This window comes from Physcomitrium patens, chromosome 5 (assembly GCF_059467195.1).
Source record: "Physcomitrium patens ecotype Gransden chromosome 5, ASM5946719v1, whole genome shotgun sequence".
Lineage (NCBI taxonomy): Eukaryota > Viridiplantae > Streptophyta > Bryopsida > Funariales > Funariaceae > Physcomitrium > Physcomitrium patens.
In genome coordinates this window covers 8,791,195-8,807,106 of record NC_143414.1, presented here as the reverse complement: position 1 = coordinate 8,807,106, position 15,912 = coordinate 8,791,195, and the positions used below count along the sequence as shown (strand labels likewise).

Here is a 15,912-nt window from a genome sequence, read left to right as displayed (position 1 = left end):
TAATCAATGATGAATCCTCGTTTATAAAACATCTGTGTTTGAGAAAAAAAAATAATGAGTAAATTTTTAAAGCTGAAAAAATTCTTCCTGGAAACAAAAGTATCATGCACATTGAATGCTGTTCTGTATGAAAACAAAATAAATAAATAAATGTTTGAAACAAGAGTGAGGTTTGCAAATTGGGATTGAGAGGTATCCCCTGAACAAACTTCAGCACCGATGTGAATATGGATTAGTGCAAGCCCAATGAGGAATGGGTTTTGAGTTCCCAAACTTCCCGCCCCCTGGTTCCCCTCAGTTCCCTCCTTCCGTTCCCAGAAATCCGATTCGCGGTTGAGATTGAATCTGAGCAGATGCTGAAATCCGAAGGCCCACGATGGTGGAGCCAGTCGATTGAACAGGGAGGTTTCTGCGACACAATTCTACGAGTCTGGCAACCCCTTTCCAAATCCTAAAAAATGGCTGCTTAATTCTTGGCTACCTGCGTGGCCAAGCAATAGACGAACGCTAGCTGGACAAGAGGCTCGCTTTACACGGGCAGCAGGCTAGCCATTTGTCCGCTGCCGGGACAAATACTCCGGGCCCAACATTCCTGGTAGGGAGACTCGCAAGGATGCCCCACCTTGCCCAAATTGTGCATCTTAGTATTTTATGTTCATGTTTAATCTACATACAATGAAAATATATATATATATATAATTTTTTTTGTTATTATTATTATTGAAGCCACCTCTCAGCCAATGAACCCAGTTCTACCACGAGTGATAACAATTCCGAATACGTACATTTCCCAACTAGTCAAACGTTACCACGTAGATGAATGGAGAGTAAATTTGAAAATAAAAAATAAAATAAAATAAAATAAAAAAGCATCCACAACGACAAGTAGCCATTACAGCAAAACTTGTCACCAGATTCATGACTGCAGGTAAATAGTTGACGTTTTTCAAACTTTCATTACTAAAACTGTTGCAAGACATGAAATTTCAGATGCACGAGAGGAACTACATGGTGGATTACATGCAAAAGGAGATTCGAACCATAGTTTCAAGGGCTGTGATTGCAACATGCAAACTGAACTTTCCAAATAAAATCGCAGTAGCCAATGCGATGGAGTTCCTTTTATCATACAAACAAGGCTGCTCTCTGCAGTGAGAGCAGCCTGTCAAGTCTTTGCAATTATGCTAAAATGTAGAAACTTGCGAGGACTTAAACCAAGAGATGGTTCAACAACCAGATTAATTAATATGGTACATCTAGCCTACAGTCGGCGAGCCACCCAGCGACAAAACCTACAACTCCAAACATGTTGAGCAGTCCACAGTAAACGCAATCGGCAGTCTACACACACAAGTGACGGAGCCCATGTGCAAGATCCATAATGACAAGGACCCTGCTCAGGGACACGAACTTCAAAATGCAATTTTGAAATCAAAAGAGCTAGACTTTCTTGCCACGTCCTAAACCTGCCACACCCTTGCATAAAACATCACACTATGTACCTGTAATACCACATGAACTAGTGAGACAACATGCTCCTGGTTCATTTATACATTTTCAAGGGCCCAAACAGATGTAGACCTCTCAAAAATGTTGTTGCTGCATGTTCACATCTGAGGGGAGGAACAATCTAGAAGCTCCGTGTGGTGGCTAAAGGATCATAATCATAGGCCTGCCCTGCCTTCACAAACCGACCCTTCACCCTCTTGCGGATATCTGCACGGGCTTTGCGAGACTCGTACCGAACCCTTTTGTCGAACCTGCAATGGTACAAAGATATCCCAAAATTATTTAGATGTTCAAGTGAAGCCTGTTCTACACATGCAATAAAATTGCAAAGAAATGCAATAGAGAGCATAATTGCACGTTTGGCACAAAAGAGGAGAAATTTGGTATGAACCTGCGAATTTTTCTTTTTTCTTTGTAACGAAGCATTGCGGAGTCACGTGCTTGGGCGATGGAAACACTGTCTGGACTCCTGGAGCCCAAGGAAGCCTCCCCAGAGCTGAAAAACAAAGGTGATAAATTACAGTCTTGATAATCACCACTGTCACCGCTCCGACCAGGAAGTGTAAGAGAGCGACTGGTTAAAGCAGGTCCTGCCGGAAATTGCGATCCCATATTGCAGGGGGTTCTATCCATGTCGTTCATTGCCATTAAAACTGCCATCTCATGAAGCTCTGGTGGAACAGGACCAGGACCCGGACCCGCTTGCCTAACCATGTTCTCCCTCAACTTGATATCATTGGCTGTGGTTGCAGCATCCTACAGATGATAGCAAACCAATTCGGGTTTCAGATATAAAGCACTGAGATAAATGATATAATTGTAACCAATGAATCCTTGATTTCAGCCGGTCATTCCCGTATATCAACGAGATCCACATTTCAAGTAATGCAAATGCTCCGCTTGTAACTTAAGATTCCTTATTCGATTTCATGTCGTGGGCTGAATGAAAACCTCGACAGTGTTAAGAGTTGCTTGAGTATGGGAACATACTTGATTGATGGGTTTGAACAGTTCTGCTTCGGGAATGCTCTGCATGCGGGCATGGTCGTTGCTAGCATTTGCTGAATCTTGACCAATGGAAGAGCATCGTGGGCTTATTTCTTCAAATGAAGATCTAGAGGGACCTGAGCCACTAGAGAACATATCTTCATAGTTGTCAAAAAATAGATCCACGTCAGCCATACTAAAAGCGTCACAAGGATCGGAAACCTCTCCACAGACTCCCAGGTCCTGCATGTTCTGCCCCCACATCTACACAACCAGCCATATGGAAGAAAAATAACGGTTATACACTAGCCAAAATGACGAGAGGCCATTCACGAGTATGACAATGAAGAACTTCCAAAGTGTCTCTGAAATACCTGAGTAGCTTGAGTCAAGGCATTACTCCGCCAGAAAGGGTCAGGACCACCTTGATTAACGAGGTCATTAGGTCCATCCTCCAGCTTCATCATCTGACCATCATCAACCCCCATGCTAGACTCACCTCCAGAAACTCCAGAGTTCTGCGCAGGCTGCTGGTCTGAGTGTCTACGAACAGGCATGGGTGAACATTGCTCAGACTCTTGCTGCGTCTGGCTGCTAGTCTGGGTGTTCACACATTGTCGCTTTGCCTGTTGAACTGGCAAGGATGCTGAAGAAGTACGAGCCAGATCTTGGACCTGGAGAACTTGAAGTTGCTGGGATATTTCTTTTTCAATACAACCCTGTTCTTGTTGCCTCGCCACTGCTGAGGTGCTCGGAAGTACTGCACTCTGGTACAGAAATGGTGTTTTTTTTACTTAGAATTATGTTGCTTATACATGCAAGAAGAAACCTTTGCCCTTTGAATGATTCATATCCCATGCCTAAACAATGTAGTGCAGGTAGCCAATAAAAAGAAAAAAATAAATAAATAAAAATCATGCCTACAAGAGGAAGTAACTGAGCTACGGGTTTTTAGAATGAAGCTCCCAAAAGAACTAAAGCTCTACAATAACTGAATGTCCTTTTTATGAAATACAGATGCAATGTTTATAGAACATCAATTTAGTACTGATTAACAGTTACTTGTACATATATTTCTAACCATAAACTCTTGCTTTCATCTCTCACATATCTAGAGCCCCAGAAAACTGAGAAGAAAGAAGAGGGTACACACATGAATAACTACCTTGGCAAGCAGAGGAGGCGCAGCACTAGATATGTTGGTGACGCCAACAGCAGCGACTCCTGAACTAGAGTCCATCCTTTGAGCACCACCCATCTGATTCTCTCTTGCTACAGTCGACCTGGTGGCACTAGAACCAGCAATTTCTGCCCATTTACTATTCAACCCCCGAGAAAAGACTGATGAAATGGGTCCACCAACATCACTGCAGTTGTCGCAAGCCCACAGAGCTGCAAGCTCGGATGCAGAGGGGCACCCAGTGAAGCACTCCAAGACGTGCCGCTGGTGTTGAGCGGACATCATGGAAGGACTGTGCGTATTATCGTCACAAGTTTGACAAAAACAATTTTGACAGGTTGTGCACCGAACCCCAGCAGGGCGCATGTTGCAGCCATGACATAACAAAGTGCGAGAGTGGCGTTGTGACAGTGCATTTGCACTGTGCACGTGCTGGTCACATGAAAGGCAGAGCAGAGCTGAGTCTGCTCTGCAGTACACAGTTGCCTGGCCTTCGCCGCAAAAATCACACGTTGTCTCCATCGCCGACGATACAAAGAACTAAAACTAGTTACGCTTCAGCTCCAACAAATTCTCTTTCCAACTCTTAGTCCAGATTCTCAGAAGTGTTCGTGACAAGACGTATCACCACGCTATTTATGCAACAATACCTGTACCGAGAAATTTAAAACGTATAATATTCAAGATCCAATATGGAGGTCGTCTGAATTTCTTGATCCTTCCTGATATAACCAGTATTCAAAACACAGCTCCTTTTCCCTTCAGTGATTCCTTTCCTGCTTATCCCTGTGAACACTAGCTTGAGAACATCACTAGATTCCCGAAGTCACTACTTTAGAACCTTCGTATCGCCCATTGACCACCCCATGATTTCACAACGTCGTCTTGACCTCCAACTTCTTCGTACATGTCGGTGATCTACTTGCGCTCCTTACCACGTACACCTCAAAGAAAAGGAAACGGAAAACTAGAGTCAAAGGCGGCGAATGCAATATCCAAGAAAACAAACGGACTAACCTGTTCACAACTCTAAAACTTTTAAGACTAGACTGAAACCCGCAATGTGTATCATGAATCACTTTCAGAGAGTATCAAAACTACGATGTCCTTGATCATCTACAGAGACCCCAAACGGTTGCTGGGATCATGACTGGAGGCTAATCAATCAGCAAACGTTGGGCAAGTTAACCTGGGCTGATTTCTATGAAATAATTCTATATTTCAGTAGTTAATATGGCAAAAATAATTCACTAAGACGCATAACCGCATTCTACGCTCCTCATATTAACATGTGAAATCTCAAGGGGTGCCATTCTATAAGTTTCGCGTGAACGACAGATGAGGATTGTTGGAATGGAAAATGTGCTACTCAATTCAACCAGTCCAAGTTTGCAGGAGACTTAAATCACGGATATGAAAGATAAAGGAACAGACTTTAATCACTGATACGAAACAGACCGATGCTCATAGTTCAATCTCTATTTACAAAAAGGGGAGCAGTTTGAGCCCCATGTGCTGACTGAATAACAATCAGTGTGCAATGCCACACAGTCCTCAGAGTGAAAGCAGATGCAGAGGGTGAAAAGTCACACAACGCGCAGCAATTTCACCCAAACTTCATTGCAGATGATCCATCCAAAAGGAAAAGAAGCCAAAAAAATTAAATTATTAAAAACTAGAAATTAAAATCGAGAGGGAGAAGAGGGCTCCGTCAAAGTAGAAGACTGACCTCCGGTCAATCACGGCACAAGAGGCAACATCCTCGCAGCAGCAGCTCCTGAATCCGTTACAACGAGAATCAGCACGCAAAGCCCGCAAAATAAGCTACACAATCAACTCCACCACCGTGTGCACAATATCATTACTCCATGCACACGCAATCACACACACTACACACAACCGTCCATAGCTGTTTTGACTCCTCAAACTTCTCCCTTATCCACACACACTGCCTTCCCTACCTTAAAACTTGATCTTTACACAGTCACTCCGACGCCTAAATGTCATGCACGCTGTTTCCCTCATTGTCCACTGCAGAGACCTCTGAGCAACTGCTGCTAGAAACAATCGTCACAATCTAACTCTCTTTTCACACTCGCCACAATTGCTACCTCCAATGACCTATCCCGCCTCCAAATGTGTCTTAATCCAACCTAGTAAGTCCTTCTTGCACCTATCCATTGATCATAATCCGAAGGACAAAAAAGAAGAAGAAGAAGAAGAAGAAGAAGACGAAAATAAAAAGCGGCTAACTTCACATGCCCACTGGCCTAGGTAGAACCTAAACCTCCCAGCCTTAAAACCTTCCGATCGTCACGCAAGAAGAAGTCCCTCAGACCTACAGACCCTCAAACGTCCTACTTTTGCTGCAAGGAACAAACGAAAAACGAGAAGATGTGAAGTACCTAGAGAACCAAGTACTGGAGACGAACGAAACCTGCTAGAGCCCATACAAGCACATCCAACGAGCGAGGGAGTAGGGGAAAAAAATAAGAGATGGGAAAGAAGAGACGATAGGGGAGGGTAAGGGGGGGAGGGAGAGGAGAGGAGAGGAGAGCAAAAGGGCAAAGCAAAGCAGAGCTTGAAAGTGAAGGCTAGATAGAAGTCGGGGCAATGAAGGCAGGCAGGCAGGGGGGGATGGGCTGCTGGGCTGGCAAAGTGCAGTGGCTTTTTCAGCCTGGGCCCTAAAAGCTCCAACCCCAAAAGGAGCACTAAAGCGCCCCAAAAGCGCCGTGGCTTTCATCTCGCATGGCGAGACCAGGAACCCCTCGGTGGGCTCCAGCATCCTCCACATACCCCCCTCTGGAGCCATCTCGGCAGGCCCATGAATTCCGAACAAACATCTCAACTCTCCCTCGCTCTCCTCCTCTCTCTCAATCTCGCTCTCCCTCTCCCTCATCCTCCTCTATGCTACCCCTCGCTACACTCCTACTCTACTCCTCTCCCTCGCACTCCCTCCATATCTCTCTCTCTCTCTAATTCCTGCTCTTGTCCCGTTCGCGCAGCTCTCTCGCAGCAGCAGGCTGCATTCCTACGCGCGCAGTCTTCCGCTCAGTGTTGCTCGCTTCCATTCTCCGTTCCCCTTTCTTTCCTTCCTCCCTTCCTTCCTTCCTTCCTTTTTCTCTTATATTAGAAGATATCATTCCATCTCCATCGCCATCGCTCGCTCCTCGTCACCCGTATCCCTTCCCACAGCGAAGTGACGGAAGCGGCCAAGGGGAACTGTGAGCTCCAATGGCATCCAGCGCCGGGCTGTGGGTGGCCGTGCCAGCTTTTCCTCATTGCCTGCTGCAGTCACGGTCACGATCAGGTAGGTTGAAAATACTAACAGTATTCTTCCTTATTTTAATAATAATAATAATAATAACATCACTATTATTTTTATTATTATTATGTGTGTGTGTGTGTGTTCATTACGTTCCTTGTGTGCTCTATTCTCTGAAACCCCATCCATGCTTGCTTCCCCTGGTGTCCCATTAGCCCGCTGTATCCACGACATCGCCCACCCAACCTTTCACGTGTCCACGTCGGATTTCCCGGGGTCCGGACTCTCGTGTGAGATAGATACTCTTGGTTCTGGCATGCCTTCGGCCCTTCCCCCATTCATTTCAATCCGCCTCCCCCCTCTTCTTCCTCCTTTCATTCGTTTTCTTGTAAGTTTATTTTTTATTTTTTATTATTTTATTTTTAAGTTTCGAATGCCCTTCAACTTTTCAACTCTTTCTAACTCACTGAAAGTTTTTAATACTTATTTATAAAAAATAATAAAAAAATAATAAAAAAAACATTCATACCTCAACACAACTTTGAAATTAATATGATTGAACTGTTTACTAAATCTTGTATAAATCAACGTTACATGAGAATTAAGACTTGAGTTAAGCACTGGATAAACATCAGGAAATGAGTTGACATTGAGTAATTGATAGAGAGGAGAGTTTATGTCCTTTTGGAATTCTGAAGTTACAACTTGTAATCGTATTTGACCGACTTAACTTTACAACATAGTTTGCTAAAATGAACATATCTGAACAACAATTAAGGCATCAGTTGTGTGATAATTCAATTATGTCTTGTTGTTCTGTATTTAAAATATTAACATGGAATTTTGATAATGCTGCTTAATTCCTATAATGAACAGAAAAATATATTCGTATTGGAATAAAAATAAATAAAATGTAGGAACTAACAAGTTCTGTTATCTAAAAGAACATTTTAGGACTCCATTCATTTTTATTTGAAATACATTTTTTCAAGATTTCTCAACCATATTTTTTATATTTAGAATTTACTTTATTTAATAAATTTTGATATTATATTTCAAAATTTACATAATCTTATTGTTATTTTTTAAATCTTTTAATTGTAGATATTATAGTAAAGATATATTTTTGAATATTTTGATTATTTTAATTTGAATGTCATTTAATAAAACATGTATTAAAGAGAATTATTATTACACTTATAATTGAAATATTTTCTTACAAGAATAAGAGATAAATTATATTTCTTAATCTAATATTATATCACTATGAAGTTTATTGGTAAATTAGACAATATTAATAATGCCAAATTAAAGAATGAAATGTCAAAAAACTATAACATATATTAGATATTTGATTGTTAATAAAATTGGATATGATAACACTTAAATAGTTATTACAAATTACATTGATGAGACTGACATGTATTTTGTTCTTGATTTATACTTAGGCTTTTAATTCTTGGAATTTAGAAGAGGTTATAAAAAACCATATAGTGTTTTAAAGTCTAAAAAGTTTTTTTTTTTTAATACAAATCTCTAAAAAAATCACACAATGTTTGTTTGTTTGTTTTTTTTTTCCACATAAATGGGATTTATCCAATGCATCAATAAAGTAAAAGTAGTACAATCAACAACTTAACATCTTATATACAAGAGAACAAAGTAAAGAGTACTATGTAAAATATTTGCTATTACTACTTAATCTAATATATTTTTGTGTATTATCAAGCCACTTTGTTGTACTCTTAAATTTTGTTTCATCATCTTGTGTATTCTAAATCCTATTAAGTGTTTTATCATGTAGAATTTGTCCCATCTCTTAAGAAGTGTAGCATTATATTTAACATATATTTATAATTTTTTCTTTATGGCTTCTCAACTAATTTATCTAAATTCAATTGAACTTTGTTAAATTAATGTTCTAATATAGAAGTCGCTCAGTAATTTCTTGTCATAAATGTATTTACTTCTTTCAATATAGAAAATCCATAAGCAAAGCTTTCTTCATAAAAACCAAATCTTTGAATGTTTTTCAAGAATAGTTTTTTTTATATAAGTTCTTAGAAGACTATACAAGGCTATTAAAAACTTTTGGAATACAATAGAAATTCTTTAGATTCTATGAAAAGTACCAACAAATACCATATGTTTCTAAAAGTCAATAATGACTATGCAAAATATTATAAAAATAAGTATAAGAATCTATTTTTTTTGGAATTCTAATATATTGTATATCTACAATAATATTTCTTTTTCTAAAATTATTTTTTATAAAATATCTTGATAATATTTTTTAAAAAATCTTAAATTAAAAAATATTTTTTATAGCTTTTAATCTTAGAATGTATCTTTTGATTTCTATTTAATAATTGATTATCTTTATTTATCCAACTATAATAGATACAATCTCTTGGTTTGAATTCAGGTCTTTGAAACTTCTTTAGAAAGAATTTTTTTCATCCTTTTAAACCACATAAAATTCTTGAATACAAAATTAGATCCTCTAAACATTAATTATAAGCTTAAATTATACAAAAGATTAACTTTGACTTTAATATATGCATCTTTAATAATAATAGTAATAATAATAATAATTTTAAAAAATAGAATTAGTGTTTATTTAAACTGCTATAAATTTGTAGCAGTGAATGTGAACTTTCAATTATGCTCTAAAATTTAAATTTTTGTTATTTTCCTATTTTATGATAATTGAGCATATTAGATTAAGATTTATATAAGTGGAATTTTTTTTATAGAATGTATAAGATTATAACCTTTGATGGTATAAATTAAATCCTAATTCATTGAATTAAATTAATTAGGATTAAAGTGATAAGAGTTTAAAAAATTAGAATAGCAACTTAGTTAGTTTTAATAATTTAGAGGTTGTCAGTCACTACTATGAGGGTTGACTAAAAGCCTACGAGTGAACCTATAATCATTTCACATGATTTAGAATGAGTTAGGATTATAATTCTCTAAAAGATTTAGTGAAGTTTAGCAATGATAGTTTTGAGCTTTCCTCCAAATTCGACAAATTCAAGCCGCATGGTGGTTCTTCTAATTAATGGGAGCCTTTTTAATGCAATGGTGGCACCAGATTTATCCCATGGAGTGAAGAAAACAAGATCAGCACCCTCTCCTTCAAAATACAGGTGAAGCAATGAAATTTTCATTTTGAAGAATTTTACAAAAATTGCCAAGATCCTTGTAAGAAAAAACTTCCATGAAAATTGCAATTGAGCATGGATTGAGGCATGTGAGTAGTCATTCTCAGCATAAAAAGGTGTTTTGAACACAATGGTGAAATTAGATTAACCAAAAAATGCTTTCTTGACCACTCACAAGAGCCATCAGCCTTGGTAATAAGATTGGCTCTTAGATGAATGAGGGCCATAGATCTAAATTAGGAATCTTAGAGATCAAGGTTGGAGATGTGGCCGCCCTTCCACAATCCACCACTCAATTGTATAAGAGTGGCTTGGTCCCCCAAGCCCTCTCTTTCTCTCTCTCCTCTTTTCATGAAGGGTGAAGCCATGCCAAATTTTGGCCCTAAATCTTAATCTTAAATTTTGTTTTTGGTTTTTAATCTCATTGTAAACTTGTAGTTGTATATGCATGGATTTGGAGTAGTGAATGATGGACATTGCATTTTAAGACACATGTCATTGTGGAAGATAGTTCTCTTGGCCTCCCAAATACCCCAAAGATTCAAGAGCTTTGGATTTCCCTTAATCAGTTGTTCAATTTTTTTAGTTTTGATGTGAGTTCTTTTTGTAGTTGTAACTTTTGTTGTTAGCTTTCCAACAAGGTAAGGATTGCTTGATTTGGAGTAAGGATGGAATTTTGGTAGAATTTTGAATACACGGGGGTTGGCTACCTTGGCAGTGTAGATCAACCATCTTTGAAAAGGCATTTCTCAGTGCCTCCTAATTGGATTATTGTGAAATTTTGGAAGTAAGTGCATCTTCAAGCCGATCTTCTAGTGGCCTAAATTTCACTGAATTTGAAGACAAATTGAATTTTTGGTTAATTTTCAAGTGGAGGGAGGCTACCTGCAAGGGTAGTCTTAGTCAGTCAACTTTGAAGGAGCAGTTCTTGCGGCTTGGGTACTGGATTGAATTTAAATTTATTGAAGCAAGAGCACCTTCAAGTTAAATCTGCAATAAACTAATCACGAATTTTGACAAATTTTGGAATAGAAAGGGATTTGCTACCCTTAATTCTTGGGTGTTGTTAAGGTACCTTTGCTTTTATCTCTCTTTAGCCCCACTTTTACTTTTATCTTTACAATAATTTGTAACTTCCATATTTCAACTTTTAAATTTAATTTTTTAACTTTTAACCTTTAATCTTCTCACTTTAATTTTTAACTTTTACTTTTAATTAAATTTTAACTTTTCACTTATACTATTAATTTATAACTTTTGTTATTAACTTTTAACTTTTGACTTTAAACTTTTACTTTTAACTCAACCTTTAAGATTTTTTATTCTTACTATGAATTAATGGTAATAATTTCATCAATTGTCTTTACCATCAATTATTTAAGAGATAATAATTTATAAGTTTCAACTAATTAATTATTTATCTACTCTAATAATTATACTTATGTAATCACATAAAAATTAGTAATTATGGATTATGTAAATGAACTTGAAGAATCCATTGAGATTTACATGGGGATCATACAAATAGTCTTGAAGATTATAGTAATCTCATTAAAACTTTTTATTTTATTTTATTTTTATTTTTATTTAGATAACCATTATTTAGAAGGCTTAAAGTTAATTGAATTGTTAATACAAAGATTTAAATCAATTTAACAATTACATGATTGGGAGCTCTCATATTCCACCTCTTAAACTTGTTATGTATCATTAATTTCATTGAGTGGTGAATTTCCGGCTCACAATGAGCCATATAAAATAATCTAAAGAATTATTTATTTATTTTAATAAATAATTTGGTGGTAAAAAATATTCTTAAAAATAACTTTATTAACATTGTCAAGGACATAAAGACAAGGAATAAATATGTCAATGAGTATTTTAAAAAAAAACAAGGTATTAGATTACAAATAAGACAAAATACAAGAATAAAAAGAAGGTAATACTTTGGTTATCATAAAATCCATTTTTATAAGATCAAATGTCTCTTGTTTCATCTCCTTAATGATATTATGGAAATTAGATTTTATAGAAGTTTCTAAAAGAGGTTCTCATATCTAAATCATATTCTAAAGGTATAGAGAATCTTACATAGATACATGTATAAGACTCATAAAGGTCTTATATATTTATGGAAGGCTATAAATATATATATATATATATATATATATTTGAATTATAAAAGATTTTTAGAAATTTATTATATATATATATATATATATATATATATGTGTGTGTGTGTGTGTGTATGTATGTATGTGTGTTAGGAAAAATATAAATTTTAGGATATATATATATATATATATATATATATATATATTATATCTTAAAATTTCATGAAAGTTTCTAGAAGGTTATAATGATTTCTAAGGATCTATTAAAGTAATACAAATATCTATATTCATTTAGAAGATGCTTGTGGTTGAGATTTTGTTGCATAGTTGGAATAACTATTATTTTAATAAAAAAATCTTTAACTTCATGTTATTAAGTTCACTTTAAATTTTAATTTTTTTATTTAACAAATTTTGTAAATTTTATATAAAAACTTAAAAAGTTTGTAAATATATAATAGAGTTTTTTTTTATTAAATTTTGATAAAAAATTCACAAAGTAATAAGTATATTTAACTAAATATTAGAGCTACTATGCTTCATAAAGATTATATGTTAGATACAAGTAGAAACTTATGTCATTGGATACAAAAACCTTTTGCCCTCCCTTCAATCCATTCCCACTTTCATCCATGTTGCCTCATTCCCATGTTTGGCTAATGACAAGGATTCTTTGTTACTTTGTCTTATATCCAATTTGTTTTATATAATAGATACTAAACACCTACCAAATAGGGCTAATACAATGCCAAAAGAGCATTGTTCTTGCTTTCTCTTGAAATTTTTGTAGAAGCAATTATTATTGAAAAGAAAGCTTGTTATATTCTACCTACATTAAATAGATTAAAATACAAGATATGACTACAACATTTCTTAGTTTACAATCTTGATTCCAAAGAATTATTTGTGACAACTAATTAATGCTTAATTACATCTAAATTAAATTAAATGATTTTAAAAATATTATATTTATATAAAATTAATTGTTTTACAAAAATTTAATACTTTATACTTCAATAATATTTTCAATGGCTTAATGTTTTTAATCAAATTTAGTTATTACAACAATTAATCATTAATAAGATAAAATTATAATTTATGTTTAATTTAAATAAAAGAATTTTCTAAATCATATTTTTTAAATAAATATTCTTAAGAAATTTTTTTATGTATTGTATAAAAAAAATATTAAAATAGTTTTAGAATTAAAGAATAAAAGAAATAAAATAACATAGTGGTTATCAAGATAATTGTATCTCAGAAAAAATGAAAGTGTATTATTTTAGTTATATACAAGATATGAATAATCTTACTAAAGATATAAGAATGTATAAACTTCAACAAATTTAAATTTTATTATTTTTAATAATTTAATTTAAAGTTTTTAACCTGAACAAAAGCACAGCTTATAATTGAATATCTACAAAAACTTAGGGTATGTTTTAAATTTTACGTGCCTAAGAAATATAATGGATCTTTTAAAAAAAATAAAAAAATAAAAAATGGAGTGAATAAATTGTTTTTTGAATAAATAATTGTTTCAGTCAACACTAGGATACATATATTAAAAGGAAACACAACAGTCTCTAGCTTACTACTTTTGGAAGCATTATATGACCAAACCAAATTTTCAAAAAGAAATTAAATTTAGACACCTGTTGTTTTTTGAGAAAAAATAAAATAAAATAAAATAGATTCTAGTAAAAACCTCAACTAGGTGGACATTAAAGGGCTGTGTAACATGGCAAGTTTCCCGCGGGGACCGAAGCCCCACGATGCCTTTCTCATGTCCCATAACCATGACGAATTCATAAATGGGGACCAGAGTTCGCGAGGCTCCTATCGTGCCCCATAACCATGGCGAGTTTGCCCGCAGTGACGTGCGTTGCGAGGCCCATTTTCTTCATTGCATGATGCAGCTCTGATGCTGGATCGGTGTAGCGTGAAGCACTTGCACTGTGTCCATGCAGATTTGATACTGAACTGTGAAGGGGGAAGTCTGCTTATCGTTCTGTATCCTCGCCTCGTTTTCACCCGAAATATAAAGAAGATACAGCTTCGATAAACACCGAGTTGGCAGTATAGACTATGTCGAGAGAAGCAAACTACTACACCAATCCCTTTACGTGCGCTGTCAGTTATGAATTTCGACACAATTCCTTCTCACAGTAGTTAGCAGATAAAATAGGCTGGTATGTATGCAAAATTTCTCAACAGCAGGGTTGCTAGTGTGAGAGTGCTTTTTGGTGGGGGGAATATCTTTAATGTTCCAGGTCGATCTTGTCACGCTGTTTTCTCGTCACTTCCTCTTTGTGGCATGCGATCTTGATTGATTCTAGAAAAGATAGATTTATCATTCAACTGCGTTCCGTAATTTGGATTGATAAACGTGAAAAATTCATTGAAGGAATGTTGTGTGGTAAATGTTTGATACCCTCAGCATTGCGTCGAATTTTGAACCTCTGAGATCTGGGAGCTTCATAGTGGACCCGTGCACCGAATGTGTTGTAATGATGGGAGTTAGATACTCTTGAATTAAAACCTCGTAATTAATCACAAGCTTGTACGTCGTGTTGAAGTGAATCTAAAGTCTAAACTCCTTTCAGCACGAGCGACATCTTCTGACACGATGAGAAACTCTAAGTATTATTTTTATTTCAAGAACGGTCTCCATTGTCACCTGTAAATTTGTGTTTATTTAAAATCTCTCTCTGTTGTCTTTCTAAATAATTCTTTTATCCTCTCTGTCTCATTGCAGGATGCGGGTGACAATTCTGCAAAGCTGTGGCGCAGAAATTCTGCATGGGACGATTAGCTGCTCGGGAATTTAAGTGACACGTGGGAGAAGTGTGGCTCAAGTTTGTTGCTGTCCAATATTAGTTGAAGAGAAATTTGTCGTGGGTTGCAATTGCTGCATCTGAGAAGCAACGGAGACGGTCAACAAGCTCATGGTTAGAGTTTGTTGACACATGGAATTTAGAGGGGCCGAAAGCAGTGTGATTTCAAGCGGCAAACTCTACTTTCAGCTGAAAAGCGGATTCACGATCATCCATTGTCACGAGCCTCATTCGCGATTAGAGCTGTGAAATTGTTTGAAGTGCATTGGTTTAAAACTTCTATTTGTCGAAGACCTTTCATGAATGAGCAAGCTCGTAGGCGCAGTTTTCTGCCCAAATTGCACCAGTCCAAGGAAATTTGTAAGACCTTTATCATCTTTTAGAATTTAATTGTCAAAGAGGTCACTCAATTTTCTTCATGCAATTTTCTTGTTTTTCCGAGAGAAAATTTCATACAAGTTGATTTTTAATGCTGACTAATTGAAATCAGAATTGCAGGGGTACAGGTATTCTTCATTATTACGGGCGAATATGAAATTAAGTGCGTTGTTCTTAATCGAGCAGAGATTTAATTGCAAAAGTAAGGAAGGATCTGAAAGCAAAAAATTTATGGATCTGAGCTGTGTTATTAGGTTCCAACACATGCATGGCGATTGTTTGTAGCACTAAAAGGTCGGACAAGCATAATGTTGATTTGCTTTTTAGTCCCCTTGCACTATTGTCTGGATCTCACTGCTGCGCTGAATTACTATGCAAATTAACAGACTCCGGATGGGACTTTACATATGACGGACTCCTTTGTTCGAAGTTTCTTGAATAATTTCACATCCAAGTGTCTACTAAAGGATTA

The 15,912-nt window shown here is 36.0% G+C and overlaps 1 protein-coding gene and 1 long non-coding RNA gene across 4 annotated transcripts; one reads left to right on the top strand and one right to left on the bottom strand.

Annotated features, from left to right (window-relative positions):
- Window positions 1-1,080: 1,080 nt before the first annotated feature.
- On the bottom strand, window positions 1,081-6,851 carry LOC112282518 (zinc finger protein CONSTANS-LIKE 10). 2 transcript variants are annotated; one of them, XM_024520188.3, is made up of 7 exons: window positions 6,082-6,851; window positions 5,406-5,500; window positions 3,662-4,620; window positions 2,871-3,263; window positions 2,500-2,760; window positions 1,901-2,265; window positions 1,081-1,760 (listed from the first exon to the last, which is right to left on the bottom strand). In XM_024520188.3, exons 3-7 carry the CDS (start codon window positions 4,196-4,198, stop codon window positions 1,631-1,633), a joined length of 1,686 nt encoding a protein of 561 aa, XP_024375956.1. In that variant the 5' UTR covers window positions 4,199-4,620; window positions 5,406-5,500; window positions 6,082-6,851; the 3' UTR covers window positions 1,081-1,630. The 2 variants fall into 2 exon arrangements, with proteins under 2 accessions (XP_024375956.1, XP_090106544.1); XM_090250418.1 differs by having other exon boundaries at window positions 5,406-5,453; window positions 6,082-6,253.
- Window positions 6,852-14,079: 7,228 nt separating this feature from the next.
- Window positions 14,080-15,912, top strand: LOC149989259 (uncharacterized). 2 transcript variants are annotated; one of them, XR_016502938.1, is made up of 2 exons: window positions 14,080-15,422; window positions 15,561-15,912. It is a non-coding gene; the product is annotated as an uncharacterized LOC149989259 (long non-coding RNA). The 2 variants fall into 2 exon arrangements; XR_016502937.1 differs by having other exon boundaries at window positions 15,553-15,912.

Bases quoted from the DNA above. Each gene is read 5' to 3' on its own strand.
- LOC112282518 (XM_024520188.3), bottom strand. From the start codon at position 4,198: ATGGAGACAACGTGTGATTTTTGCGGCGAAGGCCAGGCAACTGTGTAC. The intron at 2,761-2,870 runs GTATTTCAGAGA...CTGGTTGTGTAG, and splicing joins CCTTGACTCAAGCTACTCAG to ATGTGGGGGCAGAACATGCA. The intron at 2,266-2,499 runs GTATGTTCCCAT...TATCATCTGTAG, and splicing joins TGTTCAAACCCATCAATCAA to GATGCTGCAACCACAGCCAA.